The 22118-nt window shown below is 43.3% G+C and overlaps 1 protein-coding gene across 6 annotated transcripts in view; it reads left to right on the top strand.

Annotated features, from left to right (window-relative positions):
• The window catches only part of LOC140913636 (E3 ubiquitin-protein ligase rnf213-alpha-like), a 175631-nt gene that overhangs the window by 105732 nt on the left and 47781 nt on the right, over window positions 1-22118 (top strand). For all 6 annotated transcript variants that reach the window (XM_073350365.1, XM_073350364.1, XM_073350366.1 and 3 more), the window contains 12 exons: window positions 1239-1372; window positions 1492-1587; window positions 2791-2906; window positions 4161-4289; window positions 5051-5115; window positions 5810-5960; window positions 10665-10806; window positions 11409-11582; window positions 12751-12884; window positions 14278-14435; window positions 15080-15283; window positions 19621-19814. In XM_073350365.1, the coding sequence (XP_073206466.1) occupies window positions 1239-1372; window positions 1492-1587; window positions 2791-2906; window positions 4161-4289; window positions 5051-5115; window positions 5810-5960; window positions 10665-10806; window positions 11409-11582; window positions 12751-12884; window positions 14278-14435; window positions 15080-15283; window positions 19621-19814 (1697 nt within the window). The remainder of the gene's footprint in view (window positions 1-1238; window positions 1373-1491; window positions 1588-2790; window positions 2907-4160; window positions 4290-5050; window positions 5116-5809; window positions 5961-10664; window positions 10807-11408; window positions 11583-12750; window positions 12885-14277; window positions 14436-15079; window positions 15284-19620; window positions 19815-22118) is intronic.

Raw genomic sequence — 22118 nt, 5'->3', positions numbered from 1 at the left:
AAGATTTGGATCCAGACCCCTTTTATTCATCTCCTTTCTGTGGTAACAATCCCACTCCTTCAGTCTTTCTACAGAGCAGTGTTTTTCTTGGTTCTTTGACTTTGTCATTACAGGTAAAATGTTTGTGGTTTTGAGAAACGAAGAGGTTAGTTCTATATATAAGAACATAGGAGTGGAAGGGACCTTCTGGAACATCTAGTTCCGTCCTTGCTCACATAGGCAATTCTGTCAGATAATTCCCTTAATAAATGTATCAAGTTGCATCTTAAAATCAGTTTGTTTTCTTGCCCCCACTGCTCCTATTGGGTGACTTCCAGAACTTCCTTCACCTGATGGTGAGAAACCTTCTTCTAAATTTATTCATGGCCAATTTATCCCCATTTATTTTTGTGCCAGCATTGTCCTTTAGCTTCAATAGCCCTTCTCTCACCATGGTTTTTACCCCCTGATGTATTTATAGAGAGCAATAGGATCCCCTCTCAGCCTTCATTTTGTTAGGCTAAACCACTCTTCCAGTGTCATCTTGTAAGATCAGCTCTCCATCCCCCTGAGTATCCTAGTAGCTCTGCTCTGCACCTGCTCAACTTTGAATTCATTTGTAGGTGGGTTTCTGCTAAGTGCCTATTTGCCTAACTCTCTGCGTCTTACCCAGCTCTGTCTGCATCTTACCCAGCTATCCCAACCCGGCCTAAGATCCTCCAGCCTTTTTCACTGACCCAAAGCCCAGAAAGTGAATGAGAGTCATTATTATTGTGGCCATTGCAAGGAAATTCTTATGATCCACTGATGTTTGGTGTTGGTACCTCATGCTATGTCTTCTCAAAACCCATACAGCATGTGTCTGGAGGGGACATGTTTCAGAACAGGGCTTTCTCCCCTCCCAGTCAGTGCTGACTCCAATGCCCCAGTTGTGGTGCTAGAGGGCGCTGTGCTGTAGGGAGTGGGGTGGGGGCTCTGTAGGGGGTGCTCTCCCCTCTCAGTCAGTGCTGATCCCTATGCCCCAGTGCAGTGCTAGGGAGCGCTGCGCTGCAGGAAATGGGGTGGTTCATGGCTTTGGTTTTTCAACAAAAAGAATCAACATTTTCCATGAGAGGGAAAAACCCATTTTCACATCAGTTCTATTGGGCAACCGTTCAAAAGTCCGGTAAAGGAATGATTTTTATTGCAGTTTTCCTATGTCTTTACAATAGCAAAATCAGGTGCAAAAATCTTGCCTAAATTGACCTTCTTTTTCATAGGTTTCTACACACGCCAGACTTCTAAACCAGAGAGATTTGGAAGTGGTAAGAAAGAGGCTGAACTTCCAAAATAAAATCCGCTGTCTTTTTCTTAGTCAGTTTGACACAGAACATGCATTCCGCCGGGAACTTAGGTAACGAGTTTTTTTGGTCCTACTCTTTTTCTTTTTGTTTAGTCTTGTATGTGATTTTTTTTATGTCTTCAGTGTGATTTTTTAAAAAGTATCTAAAGAGACTTTTTCATCATGTGCAGTAAGTTTTTCAGAGAATCGACTGAAGAGAAACTGCTTTTTGTCCAGTTCAACTTTGACGAGCCGCAGAGCAGCAAAAGGCTTCTTGCCTGTGCAAAGTAAGTAGCTTTTCTTATCATTTTAGGTCCCAATACAGTGGAGGAGTAAAGCATGTGCTTCAATGATTTGCTGAATTGGGGCCTTATAAAATAACCATGGTGGTTCTGTGCTAGTAGATCTTCCTGCTGGTGGAATTTCCAGCGCTCCACTCCATTGCAGTGTCTGAGGGAGGCTGAATGGGAAAAATAAAGCTGTCAAAAGAATCTTGGAGGCCAGCTCGGCACCCAACCTTAAACAAAAGCAGGTTTTCCCATAATCTAGCCATTTTGGGAACTGGGGCTTGGAGAAAAATCACCAGACTTGGCAAGTCAGTATCCATTGCAAACAGCAGGGATGGCTGATTGTGCTGGTATCACCTCATATAATGGCAAAAAGTCAAAAGCAGACTCAAGGCTGGTCTAAAACTTAGATCAACCTAGCTACACGTCTCAGGGGTGTGAAAAACTCACTCCCCTGAGGGATGTAGTTAAGCCAGCCGAAGTCCCAGTGTAGACAGTAGTAGGTTGATGGAAGAATACTTTTGTCAAACTAGCTGCCGCATCTTGGGGAGGTGGATTACCTATAGCGACAGGAGAATCCCTCCCATTGCTGTAGTGAGTGTCTACACTAAAGCGCTACAGCGGTGCAGCTGCAGTAGCAGTTTAAGCGTAGATATAGCTTTACTCTAGGACGTTACAGTGGAGAATGGAAACAGGGTGAAATTCTGGCTTCACTGAAGTCAGTGGGAGCTTTGCCATTGACTTCAGGATATCAGGATTTCACCCAGAGGGAAGAGACGGATGGAGAGACAAATAACACATTTTCTGTCTTGATCATGGCCTAAAGGACATACATGGGGAGGAGATTTCTGAGGGCAGAAAAAGGCAGAAGGAGATCCAGTGGCCGGGAGCTTTGAAATGAGACAAATTCAGACTAGAACTAAGGTGCAAATTGTTGACAGGGAGGGAAATTAACGGCTGGAACTGCTCACCTAGGGATGGGGTGAATTTTCCATCACTGGGAGTCTGTAAATCATGGCCGTGCATCTCTTTGTAAAAGCTCCACTCTAGCTCACACAGAAGTTATTGGGCTGGATGCAGGAATCACCAAGTAAGATTTTTTTGCCTGTGCTATCATGCAGGAGGTCAGACTGGATGATCAGAAGGTCTCTTCTGACCTGAAGATCTATGAAACTATGAATCTTACTTCTGTTGTGTTTTCAGGTACTGCATAGTGGATGAGAGAAGAAAACCAGGAACAACCAGTCCATCACACGTCGTCATCATAACCAAAGTCCCAAGGATACTCGGGGGGTGCAGCTACCTGGCATTCAGTGCTGGTAAGAATGTGCCTTGATTTGGAAAGGCTTGAAAGAAGAGGAGAAAGTAAGAGGGATTATTAACATTATTGCAACATTTGAATAATTTTAACTGTCTTATTCACTGTTTTAGGGTGGAATTTTCAATAGCATGTAAGGCCCCGATTTCTATTATTTAGGCATTGCTGTGCTCAGCATTGCACCATCTCCGTCCCATTTTCAAAAGGGATTTAGGCACTTAGGAGCCAAAATCCCACTGACAGTCAATGGGATTTAGACCTTAGGTGCTTAAATCATGTTTGACATTGAGACTTAGGCTCCTAAATCAGTTTGGTGTTGCAATGCTGAGCACAGCAACAGCTAAATAACTTTAAAGATCTGGGCCTAAATGACTTAGAAGTATAAGTCCCTGTTTCCATGGAACTTGTGTTCCTAAGTCACATGAGGGAGAGCTATCAAAATTCAACCAAAAACTGGAATTTCAACAAAAACAATAATTTTTCCAAGGAAAGCTGCTTCTTTTTGTTGGGAATTCCCCACCCCCGTTTTTGATCAAAATTTGAAGTTTTGATGAAAAATGTCACAAAAATGTCAACAATAAAAAAAAATTCTGTTAGCTCTAGTTGGGAACTCTTAGGGGAAAAGGCTGGTGGTGCTGGGTGCTCAAGAAATCGAGCTTTATCCCCAAATGATAAAAATCACACATGGACAGAATGGCAGACTGTATACGAGAAAGCAGTGACTCTGCAAGGATCTATGGGTCACAGTGGCCAAGTAGCTCAACATGAGCTCCCAGTGCAATGCTGTGACAACAACGGCTAATGTGATCCTTGGGTGTATAAACAGGAGGAGTTAGGAGCAGTAGGGAGATGATTTTAGTCCTGTATATGGCATTGGTGAGGCAAACATTAGAATACTGCATCCAGTTCTAATATTTACGTTTTAAAAAGGATGCTAAAAATTGGAGAAGGTGCAGAGAAGAGATACAAAAATTATGTGAAGGCTGGAGAAAATGCCTTACAGTGTGAGACTTAACCACTGGAACAAACTACCAAGGGAAGTGATAGATTCTCCATCCCTTGATGTCTTCAAATCCAGATTACGTGCCTGGCTGGAAAGATACGCAAGTTATTGGGCTCAATACAGGGGTAACTTGGTGCAATTTAATGGCCTGTGTTATACAGGAGGTCAGACTGATGATCTAATGGTCCCTTCTGGCCTAAAACTCTGTGACTCAATGACATTTTGTGGTCTATTCCATTTGTGCCTCTGCAGGTGAGTGGCGCACTGTTCACTTGGATGACCTGCTGCCTCCCGAGACCTTTGCAGCCAATCTGGGACAGCTCTCCAGAATGACAGTTGCTGAGATTTTCATGATCAGCACCCAGCAGGGAACCGACACAAGTAACTGACTTCTTGCTTTAAACCCATCTCTGATGTGTTGTTTTACCTTCCGCCGTTTCCCTGCCCCTATAAGGGGATGGTAACATCAGTGGAGTGAAGTTTAATCAGATAAGGAGACATCACCGTACGTTTAAAAGCGACTGTGCAAATGGAGCTGTGGGGTTCCACGCACATTCCCTGTGAGGACTCAGTAGTGATTTAGGCTACACACCTGCACAGAGACATAAGAGGGGGGTAGGGAATCCCGTCATGCTCCTGCCTGGGTCATCCAGTCCACGGGTCCACTTGCGCAGGAGTCAGAGGCAGTCATTGGGTTTACTATGCTGGCAATGGTGCCATCGCACTGGGCCCACACTTGGCAGGGGCTGTCACTGTGCCTCAGTGGGTCACAACTGAGAATACCAGACTGCTGAGAAACGGGGCAGACTCACCCCAAATCGGTGGTTATTCTTCCATGAGAGCTACCAAACCACTCACAAAAGTAACTTCAGTCTCACCACACTGGCTAACAAGAAGTCAGAAATGCAGTCTCCTTAGGCACTCCAGCCCTTGTTGAACCTCTAGAGTTAATGATGAGTGGTTATTTAAAACCAGTTTAATCAAACCAAGGGTTCTTCTGATCCAAAGGACCAGCCACATACCCAGGTCAATGTAGGACTCCGATTTTACCAAGTAATCACACTGTTGCCAGTCCTTAAGTATCTAATATCTGAAGGTTTTGATGCAACAGATAAGTAACATGCAATTGCTCATCATTCAAGGTTGTCCAGAGGATTCTATTGCCCCTGAAGATGCTGAAAAAGCCAATTACTCCCCAGAGGAAAATGTAAGTGTTTTATCTATCTTGCCTGCCATAAGTGAGAACTATCAAATCCAGTGTTAGCTTTTCAAATATAACAGGTTGAAATTGGGGAGGTCCCTGCCCAAGGGAGGAAAGGTTGCAGGGCATCATGCCTGGCATTTTAGAGGTGATCACCAGCCATTCTCCCTTGTTAAGTAGTGTGGCAAAGTTGGCCCTGTGGTAAGGCACTAGGACTAAGTTTCAGGACTTCTGGGTTCCATATCTGTCTCTGTCACTGACTTCCTGTGTGACCTTGGGAAAGTCACTGAATGTCTGTGGGCCTCAGCTTCCCCCTGTGACTGGGAGGGGGAATAGGGCTGCCAATTTCATGAGGATAAACTCATCGGTGTTTGTGAGGTGCTCAGATACTGCAGAGATGGGGCTATATGAGACAGATACAGGAACTGCAGACTTGAGATGCAGCACGTGCCTCCTAAAACTGCTACAGAGATAGCCAGGGAACAGCTCAGATGCTATTCTGCTGATGGCCATGAAAATGAAGAGGAAGGATGGTCTATAGTATTTTGGGTACTAGCCTGGGACTCAGAAGATCTGTGTTCAATTCCTTGCTTTGCTGCTGACTTCCTGTGTGACCCAGAGTCAATCCCTTAGTCTCCATGTCTCAGTTCCCATCTGCCCAATGGGAACAATAGCATTGCCCTGCCAAATATTTTTCCAGCTGCAGCTGATCAACACTGAATTCATGATCAAACAAAGTGTCCAGAAAGCTGTGATCCAGCTGGAGGATAAGAAAGACAACAGCCAACGAGCTACAAAAAGGATACAGATTCTCTATGATGCACTTTTTCAGTCTCAGAGCAAGAATATACGTAAGTATAAACAAAAGACCTTGTATTTGTGTGTGACTGGATATTACAAGATGTTCTGAGAACAAACTGGTTGGATTAGTGGTATAATCAGCTCGGGCACTAGTATTATATCTGTGGATTCCTAGATGAAAAAATCCCATTTAGACATCAAATGCAAATGAAAAATGAGTGTGGCGGTCTTTCATGCTGCTGTGGCTGTCAATGTTTGTTAAGTTCTACACAATTATTCAAGGCAACTGTGCAATCGTCCTTAGTGATTAAATGGGATCCAACTTTAAGCAAACAAATGTGTAAATATTTCAGACTAAGTAAATGGAAGGTGCTTTTTTCATGGAGGGAAACTATAGTCTAATGACAGGTTTCAGAGTAGCAACCGTGTTAGTCTGTATTTGCAAAAAGAAAAGGAGTACTTGTGGCACCTTAGAGACTAACCAGTTTATTTGAGCATAAGCTTTCGTAATGGCATGTCTAATCTGATTTGTCTAATCTTCGTTGCCAAAACTAAAGGAAGGAGCCACATAACTTGTCAAGAATTTACTGTGAAAACTTTCAATGGAAAATTGTATTTTTAACAAAACAATTTCTGTGAAAAGTGTCTGTTTTTCTTGGAAAATATTGACTTTTCATTCACTGAATAACCAAACAGCCAAACCCAAAACCTTTCCATTTGGAAATGCCACTAAAATGTCTCATGGGAGCTGAAGTTTGGTTACCTCAAGCCCCCATTCTCTTCTGTGGGCTGGGCTCCAAGCTCAACTGCATTTCCCATCATGCACTGTGGCTGCAGTAGTACCATGAAAGTGGGGACACCATGGTGCATCATGAGAGATGTCATCTGGTCCATAGAGAAGAATGGAGCTATAGGGCACGTGTGATAGAATCATAGAAGATTAGGGCTGGAAGAGATCTCAGGAAGTTATTTCGTCCAACCCCCTGCTCAAAGCAGGACCAACCCCAACTAAATGATCCCAGCCAGGGCTTTGTAAAGCCAGGCCTTAAAAACCTCTAAGGTTGGAGATTCCCCCACCTCCCTAGGTAACACATTCCAGTGCTTCACCACCCTTCTAGTGAAATAGTGTTTCCTAATATCCAACCTAAACCTCCCCCACTGCAACTTGAGACCATTGCTCCTTGTTCTGTTATCTGCCACCACTGAGAACAGCCTAGTTCCATCTTCTTTGGAACCCCCCTTCAGGTAATTGAAGACTGCTTTCAAATCCCCCCTCACTCTTCTCTTCTGCAGACTAAATAAGTCCAGTTCCCTCAGACCCTCCTCATAATTCATGTGCCTCAGCCCCCTAATCATTCTCGTTGCCCTCCGCTGGATTCTCTTAGTTTGTCCACATCTTTTCTGTAGTGGGGGGACCCCAAAACTGGTCTCAATACTCCAGATGTAGCCTCACCAGGGCTGAATAGAGGGGAATAATCACTTCCTTCGATCTGCTGGCAATGCTCCTACTAGTGCAGCCCAAAATGCCATTACCTTCTTGGCAACAAGAGCACACTGCTGACTCATATCCAGCTTCTCATCCACTGTAATCCCCAGGTCCTTTTCTGCAGAACTTCTGCTTAGCCAGTCAGTCCCCAGTCTGTATCAGTGCATGGGATTCTTCCATCCTAAGTGCAGGATTCTGCACTTCCCTTGTTGAACCTCATCAGATTTCTTTTGGTCCACTCCTCCAATTTGTTTAGGTCACTCTGGACCCTATCCCTACCCTCCAGCATATCTACCTCTCCCCCCAGTTTAGTGTCATCTGTGAACTTGCTGAGGGTGCAATCCATCCCATCATCCAGATCATTAATGAAGATGTTGAACAAAACTGGCCCCAGAACCGACCCCTGGGGCACTCCGCTTGATACCACCTGCCAATTAGACATTGAGCCATTGATCACTACCCGTTCAGCCCGACGATCTAGCCAGCTTTCTATCCACCTTATAGTCCATTCATCCAATCCATATTTTTTTAACTCGCTGGCAAGAATACCATGGGAGACCATATCAAAAAGCTTTGCTAAAGTCAAGATATATCACGTCCACCACTTTCCCCATATCTCATCATAGAAGGCAATCAGGTTGGTCAGGTATGACTTACCCTTTGTGAATCCATGTTGACTGTTCCTGATCACCTTCCTCTCTTACAAGTGCTTCAAAATGGATTCCTTGAGGACCTGCTCCATGATTTTTCCGGGGACTGAGGTAAGGCTGACTGGCCAGAGTCTCCCCGATCCTCCTTCTTCCCTTTTTTAAAGATGGGCACTACGTTAGCCCTTTTCCAGTCGTCCGGGACCTCCATGAGTTTTCAAAGATAATGGCCAATGGCTCTGCAATCACATCCGCCAGCTCCTTTAGCACCCTTGGATGCAGCACATCCGGCCCCATGGACTTGTGCTCGTCCAGCTTTTCTAAATAGTCCTGAACCACTTCCTTCTCCACAGAGGGCTGGTCACCTCCTCCCCATACTGTGCTCCTCAGTGCAGTAGTCTGGGAGCTGACCTTGTTTGTGAAGACAGAGGCAAAAAAAGCATTGAGTACATTAGCTTTTTCCACATCCTCTATCACTATGTTGCGTCCGCCGTTCAGTAAGGGGCCCACACTTTCCTTGACTTTCTTCTCGTTGCTAGCATACCTGTAGAAACCCTTCTTGTTACTCTTAACATCCCTTGCTAGCTGCAACTCCAAGTGTGATTTGGCCTTCCTGATTTCACTCCTGCATGCCTGAGCAATATTTTTATACTCCTCCCTGGTCATTTGTCCAGTCTTCCACTTCTTGTAAGCTTCTTTTTTGTGTTTAAGAGTTCATCAGGGTCTGTCTGTCCTGCCTATCCCAAATGCCCTGGGATGTATCCCGCCATGCCATCTGGCTGCTCTACATTTTTGCCAGTATCACAGCCTTTAGCTTGGTGCTCGCTCAGGGCCATATAAGCCAGCTGAGCCTGGCCGGTCAGACAAGGGGCTCACCGTAGTGCCCAGACTCCCTTGTCCCATCCAGTGCTGGTAGCCAGCAGCTCAAACATCAACAAAACCATATTAGGGTCATCTCCCAGGCCCACTGCACGATTTCCAGTTCTCTCACTGGAACTCACCCGCCTCCAGAGGAGCTGTTGCTGTACCCAAGACCACTTTTTAATAAACTGCTGTAACGTCTGCCGCTGCTCTATCTGCCAGCCAAGAAGTGCCTGCCAGCAGGGTCTTCTGCTTCTCTGTCTGCTGCTCAACTACATTTCCTCCTTGGCATCTGGATCCTCCTGCCCAAGCACCGGTCACTCCTTGAGTCTCCTTTTCTCAAGTCAAGAGGGATAAAACCCTGGACAAGCCCCCATGTGTTGCGGAGCGCTTCTTCAGCTGCCCGGTGTGCCACGCTGCCTAGCCTGTTTCCGTGATCCCTCAGTCATTAGCACACCCAACTTGTTTCCCTTTCACTGTATGTACCTTTAACCTTCAGTTCTCCAGAAAACAGTACATGACACAGGGACACTGCAGGAGGAGACTTCGCGAGGCCTCTCTCCTCTGCACAGCACACCCTCTTCTTGTTCCTCCCCTTTATATCCTCCCCATTACTGGTGATTTTCATCAGTCCAGCAGTTACCACCCAGGGGTTTGTAATTGCCCAGCTGAAAGTGTTTAATTGCTCCAAGCCGAGCCTTCAGCCTTTTCTGTGCTGCCGTGATGTCAGTGATCAGGGTGCTGCAGCCAGCTCTCGGTCACAGGCACACAAACGATAACTCCCATGAGGCACCAGGGTGGCATTTCAGAATCAACATTTTTCATTTTAGATTTATTTATTTTGCTAAAAAGTCAAAATCTTCCGTGGAGGGAAAAGAAGTTCTAACCAGCTGTACTTTTAAATACCAGTGGACTGCTTCAGTTTCTAGCCCGGCCGGGGGTGGATTCTGCTCTTGGTTACATTAGTACAACATGGAAGTAACTGCACTGAATTCAACAGTGTAACTACAGAGCTACACCAGAGTAACTGGAAAAAGTGAGGGTATGTCTACACTTAAAACTCTGCAACAGCACAGTTACCCCGCTGTAGAGCTTTAGTGACACTATCTGCACAGGCATGGGCGTCTACCATCAGTGCAGGTAATCCAGCTCACTGAGAGGCAGTAGCTAGGGCAATGCAAAATTTTGTCCATTGACCTAATGCTGTCTACACTGGGGATTAGGTAGGTATATCTACATCTGTGAGGTGTGTGGATTTTTCACCTGCTTGAGAGATGTAGCTATGCCAATGTAAACCCCTAGTGTAGACCAGACCTGAGAGACACATGGAACCCTCAGGTCTTACAGCTCACTTTTTTCCATGAACCCTTTATCTCAGAGTTTCTTGATTTCAGTTGGCAGGTCAGCTTGCTTAGGCCAAAGGAACTGTTTCAAAGAAGACAAATAGGAAATGCTTTTAGATGCACTGCTTGGAAAATGTTTTTCTCCCCTCCCCCATGGAAATTTTCAATTTTTTTTCCAGAAACCAAACACCTGAAAACCCAAAAAATTTTGGCCCAAAACTGCTGAAATCCAAAACATTTTTGGCTCTCGGCTGAAATTTTTCAGGTTTGGGGCTTTCTGACAAAAAAAAATCAAAAATTTGAGGAAAGCAGAGACTTTCTACCCTACTTTTCATTTAGTAGAAAACAGTTTTCCATTAAGAAAATGTTGACCAGCCCTATTGTGGGATAAGTGATTTCTTTTTCTTTTATGGCTAGTTGCCTGTCATTTTATGGAAGTGTTGAAAAGGAGAATTTGTAACCTTTTACAAGAACGAGAGAAGGTGAGCCATAAGCCTAAAGAGTGGATTTTCCGCAAAGCTCTGTCTAGCGAGTTCATACTTGAAGGAACCTCATTCAGGTAACGTATGTTCTTGTATAGTTGCATGATGTTGGCCATTTGAATTTCAAATAGCTCAAATTTTTGGAATACCAACAAGAAGTGATATGTTTGTATCACGTCACTTAAAGTATTCCTTTACGGGGCTCGGGTACAACAGTGATGAGGTGGTATAAGTACTTATATAGAAGACTAGCATATGTTTTAAAAATCAGAATTAATCAGGGTATTGGCAACAAAATCTTAGGTCATTGGACAGTTAAAGGGTCTTGTTTGTAACAAGAACAAAGAACAAGAACAAAATTGATCAGCTGTATGAAATGTGCCGAACCCTACAGATAACTTGAAAGTTTTGGAAATTCATATTTATGGTATTCAGTCACTGCAGACAGCTGACTCCCAATCTGCTTGAGAGACATCACCCAGCCAATGCTATATTTGCTCCCTGTTTTGTCCTGTGTGGATGACTATGCCTTATTTTGATTGTTGGATATTTACATAGTTGTATCTTAGGGCTCAGCCCTGCAAAGCAACCCTCATGTTACAGACACACAGAATGAGCTGGTTGAGGGGGGGAATCGAAAGAATTATTTTATAAGACATGTTTTTCCTTGCTTTTAAAGGCATGTTGTCTGGATTCATTTGGAAGACATTGTGGCAAACATGTTTGCTCAAATTCTAGCAGTAATTGATGCAAACAACAACTTGGATCATATCTCTCAGGAGACTCCTTTCTCTGACCTCTGGCTCCAGATGTTCAAAGATGAATCATTTCTGAAGATTAAGTATACCAGCAAGTAAGAAACCACTAGGAAAGCTCAGACTCTCAGGATTAGATCTGAGTGGGAAACACTGTTCCCATACTGCAAGAGTTTTTGAGGTTTCAACATTTTTTCCCCATCCTGAATTGGAATAAAAAGTTGAAATCTTGAAAATTTTCACAAACTGATAGTCTGAAAATAATCTTGGCTCCATCGTAAAATTGAATTTTTAAAATTTTTAAAATTTTTAAAAAAGGGTTTTACATTTTTTTAGTATAAATTAACTACAATTGCTAAGTGGAAAGTCATTTCAAATTATAAACCAAAACTGTTGTTTTTTCCCCCCAAAAAATGTCAAAACAGGATGTTTTAATGGTTTTGAAACTTTTTTCCAAAAATTGCTCAAATCAAGAGGCTTGGTGAAACCGACCCTTTTCCTGCAAACTGTTTCGGTTTCAATGAGTCATGATTTTCAGATGAAATAATGTTTAATCAGAAAATTCCTGACCAATCTCTATTCAGGATTGAGAAAACCAACCTCTCTCCAGATCAGCAAAGGTACAGTGCCATAGCAATGAGAGCAGTGAGAGAGTCTGGGATGGTGGAGAGTGCGTTCATTAGATGAGTAGATGCATAGTGAAGTGGGAAGGCAACAGACGTATAGAAGTTTAAGCCATGGAACTCACTGTATTGGAAATGTATGGAACTCGCTGAATCAGAAGGCAGAAATTTAGTCAGACAACTGTGGGAACAGAATTACAGGCAAAGTCATTTGTGCCAGCTTTTAAGTGCATCATTATTATAGTTGTTGTTATTGTTCTTCTTATTTATTTATGGATCCATAAATTATAAGACCAGAAGGAAGTGTTGGAATCATAGAGCCATAGAGTTAGAAGGGACCACAAGAGAGAGAACACTTAACCCCTTCCTAGCCAGGTCTGATTGACGAATAGGCTGGCTGGCCCCAGGCCTATGGCCCCTGAAGCGGGAGACCATCCTTTTACAAAGGGGACAATTGATGAAATTGAAAGGCAGCAAATTCAAAACCCGTCAAAGGAAATGTTTTTTTCACTCAACACGTAATTATCCTCTGGAATCTACTGCCACATGAAGTCACTGAGGCTGAGAACTTAGCAAGATTATATGGATATGTGTGTGTGTAAATATATATATATGATATGTTTGTTTGTTTTAAACACTAAAGGGCCCCTGATGTTAAGATATCTGTGTTATCAATGAGCGAAGACCCCAGCAGGTCCACACAGTGCTGCTTTCCTTTCAGCTGGGTTCTGAAAGCTCGCCTGGATGAGATATGGGAGACAGTCCGTCGGGTGAAAGGTAACTTCACACTTTCTGCATCTATTAAAATTAATTGCAGTGGAAGAAAATACGGGACCCAATTCTCCTCTTGCTTTTGCCAGGGTAAATCCAGATCAGGTTTATAGAAGAGCTGCATGGGGAGGAGATGTCTCATAATAGAGAGCTCTGTGATCTAACAGAGAGAAGCAGAATGAGATCCACTGGGTAGGAGCTGAGTGGAGACAAATTCACACAGAAAGAAAAGGAGTACTGCCACATACTCCTTTTCTTTTTGCGAATACAGACTAACACGGCTGTTACTCTGAAATTCACACAGGAAATAAGTAGTACATTTATAACAGGGAGGGAAATTAACAGGGAGGAGTCATTGGCCCAGTTCACCTAGGTATGGGGTGGAATCCGCATCACTTGGAGTCTTGGTAGTGCTTAACTAAATTTGGTTCAAAAATTTTAGTCAAAACAGTTTGGCATCAGAAAATGCCATTTTGAGAAAACTGAAACTTTTCATCATATTTTGTTGATTTAGATGAAATTTTGTTAGAAAACAAATTGGGAAGAAATGTTCAGAAAATGTCAAGACATCGTGTTTCAACATTTTCACAAAGTTTCGTTTTTTTGTTTCTAAAGGATATTTTTTTGAAGTTTATTTTATACATGTAAAATTAAATAAAAATGGTCAAATCAAAATAAACCATTGCAAATTTATCAAAATTAATAATTTTGATTGACCCAAACAAAAAAAATCATAAGTTAATTTTGTGAAAATTTTCAGAATTTGTCTTTTTGTCACGATTTGTGACAAAAAAAATGCACAATGTCAAAATTTTTCATGGAACAAAAATCAAGTTTTCTGACCAGCTCTACTTTTAATTCAGCCAAATGCAAGGATCAAAGAATGTAGGTCACTCTTACCAGATGGCGGACGGTATCCTGGAAATCAGTGACTTGGGAAAGAAATCTGTAGATAGATCTGGGGATCTAGGTACTCTCAGCCTGGGTCTCACACTTGCAGATCAGTAGGGTCTGTGCTTAATCTTCTGCTGCTTAGAGGAGTCTTGTTGGTGGGAGCAGGAAGAGTTCCTCGTTGAAGATTGCCCTATAGGACTGTCTGAGCCTTCTTGTCCTTTGTAAGCCCAGTCCTTCATTCCTTGGAAAGGTAGTCAATTGCTCCTCTCCCCACCCAGCTAGAATAACCTAGAACCTCCCTACCCAACTAGAATGACCTAGAACTCTGCATCATAATTCTAACAAGTAGCCATTTATAATGGAGAAAAACAGGATTCCCATTGCCCCACCATGCTTATACTCTTGCCCCCTTTCACTTGTATATTAATAATTAACAAACAATATTTATAGTGATCTGCTATAATTGAATAAGCCCCCCTCCTTTGTTCATTCTGTGACATCCTAGGTTATCCAAAGGACCCTACTGTGGACTCTGCTGTGATGTTTCAAAGCTCTGTCTTGAACATGCCAGTGCCAGAGGGCAATAATCCAGAAATGGTTCAGCATTATGCCAGTGATTTTGTGAGGATGGCTTTTCCGGGGCAAGATGTTCAGGTTTATGAGGTAAACGGGTTTCTGAAGAAAAGCACTTTTAAACATTATCAGTCTGGATGGTTGGGGTGAGATTACCAACGATATAGTAGACATATTAGACTTAATGCAGAAAAAATAAAAACCTTACCGCCAGATCCCCAACTGGTGTAAATCGGCCCTGTCTCCATTGGAGTCAATGCGAGCAAATCCCCAGCTGGTGTCAATCAGCCACAAGAACATTGGACTCAATGGGCCAGATCCCCAGCTAATGCAGAAATTGTCTGATTTCCTTTAAAACATTTCAATTTTTTGTCGATTTTTTTTTCATATCAAAAAGGTCTTGCCTGAGTTATTTTGGAAAAAAGTTTTTGGTTTTGATTTTTAACAGTCAAAATTTTCTGCCAAAAATAAAATCACTTCCTGTCCAACTGTTCTGTATTTTGATAAATGCACTTTACAGAAACCCTGTATTTGCTCTTAAATTACTGCTAAGTGCTCTCAACTTTAACTGCATTTTAACGTCGTTTTTTTGACTTGGGTTAGAATTAGTGATGATGAAAATTTCATACATCTTTCATTAAACATGGCAGCAACAGAGAACTTAATTCTATGGGTCAATCTCTATTCTTGTGGTTGATGATGAGTTGAAATAATACTTTTTATTTTATCACCAGATTTTGTCTAATGTTCTCGTAACTGGTGCGAAACGGCTCTGCACCTCTTTGGCACATGGTGATGTGGAGTTTTCCCTGATTTGGCTGCACATTGAATATTTCTACCTACAAGAGAATTATCAGCTATTCATCAATTTAGTAAAGAATGAGGAGACTGTAGCCAATGAGCTGCAGAAAGTTTATAAAGAAGACACAACTAAAATGGTGAGCGAGGTTACCTGAACAGTGTTTCATTGTTGCTCTTTTCAACCTGTAATTGTAAATGGGAATCATCATTGAGAGGGTGTGTTTCTACTGGATCCCACAGGGACTGGTTTTAGGCCCTATGCTATTTAAAATTTTTATTGATGGTCTGGAAGAAAACATAAAATCATCACTGATAAAGTTTTCAGTGAACACAAAGATTGCGGGAATGGTAAATAATGAAGGGAACAGTCACTGATATAGAGCAATCTAGATCGCTTGGTAAGCTCAGTAGAAGAAAACAATATGCATTTTAATATGGCTAAATGTATATGTATGGGAACAAAGATTTTTGGCTACACTTATGGGATGGGGGACTATCACGGGAGGCAATGACTCTGAAAAAGACTGGGGGTCATGGTGGTTAATCAGTTGATCAAGAGCTCCCATTGAGACACTGTGGCCAAAAGGGCTAATGCGATCCTGGGATGCATAAATAGGGAAAACTCCAGTAGGAGTGGGGAGGTTTCATTACCTTTATATTTGGCACTGGGGTGGCTGCTGCTGGAATACTGTGTCCAGTTCTGGTGCCCACAAGTCCAGAGGGATGTTGATAAATTGGAGAGAGTTCAGAGAAGAGCCATGAGAATGATTAATGATTAGAAAACCTGCCTTATGGTGACAGACTCACAGAGCTCAATCTACTTAATTTAAAAAAAGAAAGCTAAGGGGTGAGTTGGTCAAGATTGGACATTTTTCTAAAACATCTGCTGTGGTTCAAACAGGAATGAATTCAGCAAGATCCTATGGCCTGTGTTATGCAGGAGGTCAGACTAGGTGATCACAGTGGTTCCTTCTGGCCTTAGAATCTCTAATTCGAAGAATCTTCCATGTATTTCCCTGCTTCCAATCTCAGAATCTGTAGAGCCATAGGGTTAGAAGGGACCACAAGGGTCATCTAGTCTAGCCCCCTGCCAAGATGCAGGATTTGTTGTGTCTAAATCATCCAAAACAGATGGCTCCAGCTTCCTGGGGGGAGGGATAGCTCAGTGGTTTGAGCTTTGGCCTGCTAAACCCAGGGTTGTAAGTTCAATCCTTGAGGAGGCCATTTAGGGATATGGGGCAAAAATTGGGGATTGGTCCTGCTTTGAGCAAGGGGGTTGGACTAGATGACCTCCTGAGGTCCCTTCCAACCCTGATATTCTATGATTCTATGATTCCTTTTGAAAGCCTCCAGTGAAGGAGCTTCCACGACCTCCCTAGACAGTTTGTTCCTTTGTCTTGCTGTTCTTACAGTTAGGAAGATTTTCCTGAGATTTAATCCTAAACTGCCATGCTGTAATTTGAACCCATTGTCTCTCGATCTGCCTCTTGTTCTGTGACAAGAAAGAACAAATTTTCTCCATATTTTTATAGCAGACTTTCAAGTGTTTGAAGACCACTATCATGTCCCCTCTTAATCTTCTCTTTTCCAAACTAAACATACCCAGTTCCTTCGGCCTTTGTTCGTATGGTTTGCATTCCATCCCACTGATCATCTTTGTCGCTCACCTCTGGATCCTTTCCAGTTTCTCTACATCCTATACACAGAACTCCAGCTGAGGCCTAACCAGCACCGAGGAGAGCGGTACTGTCACCTCCCATGACTTGCATGCTCTGCCTCTGTTAATGCAACCCAGAATTGCATTTGCTTTTTTTTGCAATACCATTGCATTGTTGACTCATGTTGAGGTTGTAATCTATTGTCACTGTGTCTCAGTGGGTCACAGCTGAGAATACCAAATTCAGGACAAACTGCTGAGAAATGGGGCAGACTCACCCCAAACCGGTGGTTATTCTTCCATAAGATATACCACATCTCTAACAAAAGTAAACTTCTGTCTCACCATACTGGTTAACGAAGTCAGAAATGCAGTCTCCTTAGGTATACCAGTCCTTGTTTCATCACCAAAACACTAGAGGTAATGATGAGTGGTTATTTAAAACCAGTTTCATCAACCAAAGGGTTCTTCTGATCCCAAAGGACCAGTCACATACCCAGGTCAATGTATAGTCAGATCTTACCCAATATTCATGCTGTTGCCAATCCTTTAGTATCTAATAGCTAAAGATTCATTTATAAGGGAAAAGAAAGAGGTGAGAGTTAAAATGATCAAAGGAATCAAATACATACACACATTGCAAAGTTCTTGTATCAGATTTGAAGCAGTGATGGAATAAACTGCTGGCTTGTTAAGTCTCTGGTGGCATCCAAAAGATTGGAAGGTCCTCAATCCATTGGTTAGAATGCTCCTTTTAATATAAGTCCTTAGTCCAGAGATCAGAGCAGGAAAGATGAAAATGGAGATATTTCCAGGGCCTTTTATAGCTTCTGCCATGTGGAGGGAAACTCATTGTCCCAACCAAAGCTCCCAGCATAGTTTGTGGAAAAGTACAGGCACAAGATGGAGTTTAGGGTCACATTGCTCGTCACATGCCCCTGCATGCTTCGATGAGTCATAGCAAGAGCCATTATTCATATTCTGGCTAAAACGTCCCCAGGAAAGCCCATCAGGTGGAGATAAGCTTCTTCAATGACCCATTGTTTTACTAAATGGGCCATCAACTTGAATAGCCCATTCACAACATGCGTGCTGACTGGATGTAAACTACCTGGTGGTAATTACTACCTAACCTTATTATTGAATTATAACATTCAAAAACCAGTCCGAGATCACTTCAGTCTCCCTGGTCACTTGATTACAGACCTAAGAGTTGCAATATTACAACAAAAAAACTTAAGAAACAGACTCCAGCGAGAGATTGCTGAATTGGAATTAATTTGCAAACTGGACACCATTAAATTAGGCTTGAATAAAGACTGGGAGTGGATGGGTCATTACACAAAGTAAAACTATTTCCCTCCCCCGGCCCCCCACTGTTACTCTCACCTTCTTGTCAACTGTTGGAAATGGGCCATCATGATTATCACTGAAAAAGGTTTTTTTTCTCCTGCTGATAATAGCTCACCTTAATTGATCACTCTTCTTATAGTGTGTATGGCAACACCCATTTTTTCATGTTCTCTGTGTGTATATATCTATCTTCCTACTGTATTTTCCACTGCATGCATCCAATGGGTTTTAGCCCACGAAAGCTTATGCTCAAATACATTTGGTAGTCTCTAAGGTGCCATGAGTACTTCTCATTCTTTTTGCTGATACAGACTAACATGGCTACCACTCTGAAACCTGTTACCTGGTGGGTGTCACCCCAGGAGCAAACACATTTGAAATACTGGTACATAGTCAATATTCATAATAACAGATATAACAATGACACATGCATACAAATAGGATAATCATATTCAGGAATCATAACTTTTCCATTCACGCCTTACATGATATACTTTGTGTAATATTTGTAGCAATTATATAACAGTGGTAGCAACATGATATACATGGTTATATTTTAACATCACATCCACCACAACTCCCAGATCCTTCTCAGCAGTGCTGCTGCTAAGCCACGTGCTTTGTATAATATAATGTCCTTGGCATTAGGAGGTGGTCACTACAATTTTAAGCCAGCTGGTTTTGTCTGATGCAAGTGCTGTTTACACTGGACCAGGAGCTGCATTATCCAAACCAGTTTTAACCATTCTTTAAAAATGGCTTATACCTGCTATGGACCGGTTCACATTAACAAGCCAAAGCAGATTAAATCCAAGGCAGCCTGAACCAATTTAATACCATGGTGGTTAAAGGCTGGCCCCAACTCTCATTGATGTCAGTGGGAAGATGGATTGATTTCATGGGGAGTTAGATCAGGCTTAAAACTTGATAAGGTGACAAGATCCTCGACTCAGAGCACTTAGGTCCTGAAGGGGAGGGGGAATGATATTCTGTGGCACTGTTACAATCTGCACTGCTTGGAAACAAATGTGGGATTTCTCTCCCTCCTTTCCTTGTTCCTTTGCCTCGGCAGCGGGATGAGTAACACGGTGGCGCAGTAGTTGTGACTGTATCTCGACTCCTGTTCCTGTCTTGCATTTAATGGAGTTATCCCTTTAGCTCAGGTGGTGGGAGTCTTTGCCACTGATGCCGAATCACCAGAGCTCAGTCCCGGCTGATGAGCACATCTTGCGTGTGTGTGTGCATGTATCTATGGGTGTGCCTCTGTGTGTGTGTGTGTGTGTGTATCTATATGTGTGTGTGCAGCCACCAGTCCTTCCTTCGTAACCTGCTCCAGTTCTGTTGCTTCAGGTCTTCAGCGAGCAATACTCCTGCCCTGTTGTTTTCTCTCCTCTTTGCCCCTCACCCCAGAACACAATGGCTAGCTCAGAAACTCATGGGATTTGTTTTTAAATGTCATTTTAGTTTGTAGCTCTTGATGCCGTGAGCGTCATCCTGAAGCAGCTGCAGCCCACAGAGAAGGAGCTTCTGCCATTCAACGCCTGCCTGAGCTGGCTGAAAAGGATCAAGTCCATTAAGCACACTGTGGAGCTGATCACATCGGATGACTACCAGATGAGACTTTACTGTAACAAAGAGGAATTATTGAACAGCGTATTGTAAGTTTTACCCCTTCTCCCAAAAAACTGTGTATTTTAAAGAATATAAACATTTTTAAAGCCTATAACAGTCAAAACTTTTCTATGAAAACTTTTTTCCCCCAGACAGAAAGATGGGTTTTCCTTTAAACAATATTTTTTGCAGACAGTGTCAGATTTTCTCAGAATTTTCCAAATGCATGTAGAAAAACTTGAAAACTAAAAATTTTCCAGCAGTTTTCAGCTGGAAATCAAAAAATGTTTTGATTTTTTTTTAAACCAGAACCTTCAGTTACTGGGGAAAAAATGCGTTTTGTTTTCTCAATGAAAAGTCATAATTTTCCACGGGGTGGGGGAAAACCTTCCATGTTCCACATGGTGACTCAGTGTTTGCTGTGACCCCATTAGTGGCTGGTCTACATAGCAGATAAAAGCCCATTACTTTGCCACTGTGTTACTCTGTGTGACAGACGAGAAAGGCTGAGTCAGCAATCTCTTCCCGGCAGCTCCAATCAAGCAAGGCAGAATGGAGCTGATTAAGCAGGGCTGCGCCTGATTTGTGGGTGGGGCAGGGCAGAAAGGCTAATTAAGTCATCAGGCCGAGCCCACAAACAGGCACAGGAAGGAATTGGAAAAGAAGGAAGCAGGCAGTCAGGCGAGAGAGAGATTGCTCTCCCTTGCTTGTTCCGGGAGCTGTATATATTATGAAGATGGTGGGAATTCATTTGCACAACCTGTTGGACCAGCAGAAGGGTCTTTGAGTAGTTTGTAGAACAGAACAGAAGGAGGAGCCAGGAGGTCCTGTTACACTCTGTTAGTTCAAATGGTAAAGGAAACATCCTAGATCCCTTCACTAGTCCTTGATGTCCCCCTTCTGGGCCCTTTGCAGGGATGAAAGTTACAGTACGCAGTGCAGGGGGTGGCTCTGGGACCCCCCAGAAGGGGTGGGGCCTCGGGTGGAAGGGGCAGAGCTGGGGACCAGACTCCTTCAGCCAGCTCTTCAGTGCGGCAGCCAGGAGCCCCGGGTCTTTTAAATCTCGGGGCCTGGGGCAGTTGCCCCTTTTGCTCCCCCCTGTTGGTGGCCCTGCCCGCCATTCCCCCCACCCTATCAGCGACCCTGCTGGTACAGTCCAGCAGCACTGAGGCTGTGTATAGACCGGTACCAGTGGCCACTTCTTACCGGTACGCTGTACCAGCCCATATCGGCCCACTTTCACATCTGGCCCTTTGTGATGCTATTTACATCTGTGCAGACTGCGTGTAAGTGTCTGCTAGATCAGACTTCTCCTCTCACACCACCGGGAATGTTTTACACATGTAATAATGGGTCAGAGCACCAGTCCATGAAGGATCAGAGCCATCTTGTCACTAAAGGTCCAGTATTTTATGTCACCTGCCCACAGCTGGCTGCTTGCTTTGCTGGCACAAATCCTGCCTTTGGAAACTTGCATTTTAATATTGTAGAATTGAATGTATGCATTGGAGAGCGGCTTCCCCAGGTGGGGAAGGAGAATGAAACTGGACCAGGAACAGAGAAGAAGATGCTCAGGGGAATGGAGAGCCTGAGGACAGGAAACTAAAGGAGCTTGGCTTGTTGAGCCTAACACAAGGAAGGCTGTGCGGGGATCGGGATTGCTCACTATAAATACATTGGGAGGCGGAAGGGTGGCTGTAAATGCCAGGGAGGGAGAAGAGCTATTGAAGCTAAATGACAGTGTTGGCACAAGAACAAATGGGGACAAACTGGCCATGGCTGAATTTAGGCTGGAAATAAGAAGAAGGTTTCTAACCATCAGAGGCAGGGAGGCTCTGGAAGAGCCCCCAGTAGGATGAGGGACGGGAGGGGAGCAAACACCCTAACTGGTTTGAAGATGAAGCTTGATAAGTTTATGAACAGGATTATCTGACGGGGTTGCCAGTGATAGCAAAGACTGGATTCCACGGCCCAAGTTGTCCCTTCCAGTCCTACGTTCCTATTAAAACCCCAGGTATTAGTCCTGTTATGGTCCTTTCTTTAGAGCTTGTTCTATCAACAAATCCACTTAAAAACCTTGGGCCATAATCCCACCAAGTCTTTCCAAGCGTTACACAGACAGCAGAGGAAAGGACAAAGTTTTTTTCCCTTTGATTTCCCCATTGTATCCACTTCCCCTTCCTTTTGTAAACCGCTCTGAGCAGCGGGTAAAGGGTGTCCCTGACTGTAAGCCATCACACCTAGCCTGAGGGGATTGTGAGCCAAAGGACCTGTTTACATGTTCAGTTCCTATCTCCAGGTGGCTGCTTTTGTCCAAAGATGTGGGGAAGAATTATTTTTCCCAGCAGACA

Source organism: Lepidochelys kempii, chromosome 6 (genome assembly GCF_965140265.1).
Source record: "Lepidochelys kempii isolate rLepKem1 chromosome 6, rLepKem1.hap2, whole genome shotgun sequence".
Lineage (NCBI taxonomy): Eukaryota > Metazoa > Chordata > Testudines > Cheloniidae > Lepidochelys > Lepidochelys kempii.
Note: the sequence above shows the minus strand (reverse complement) of the source record. Positions and strands in the feature narration are given on the sequence as shown.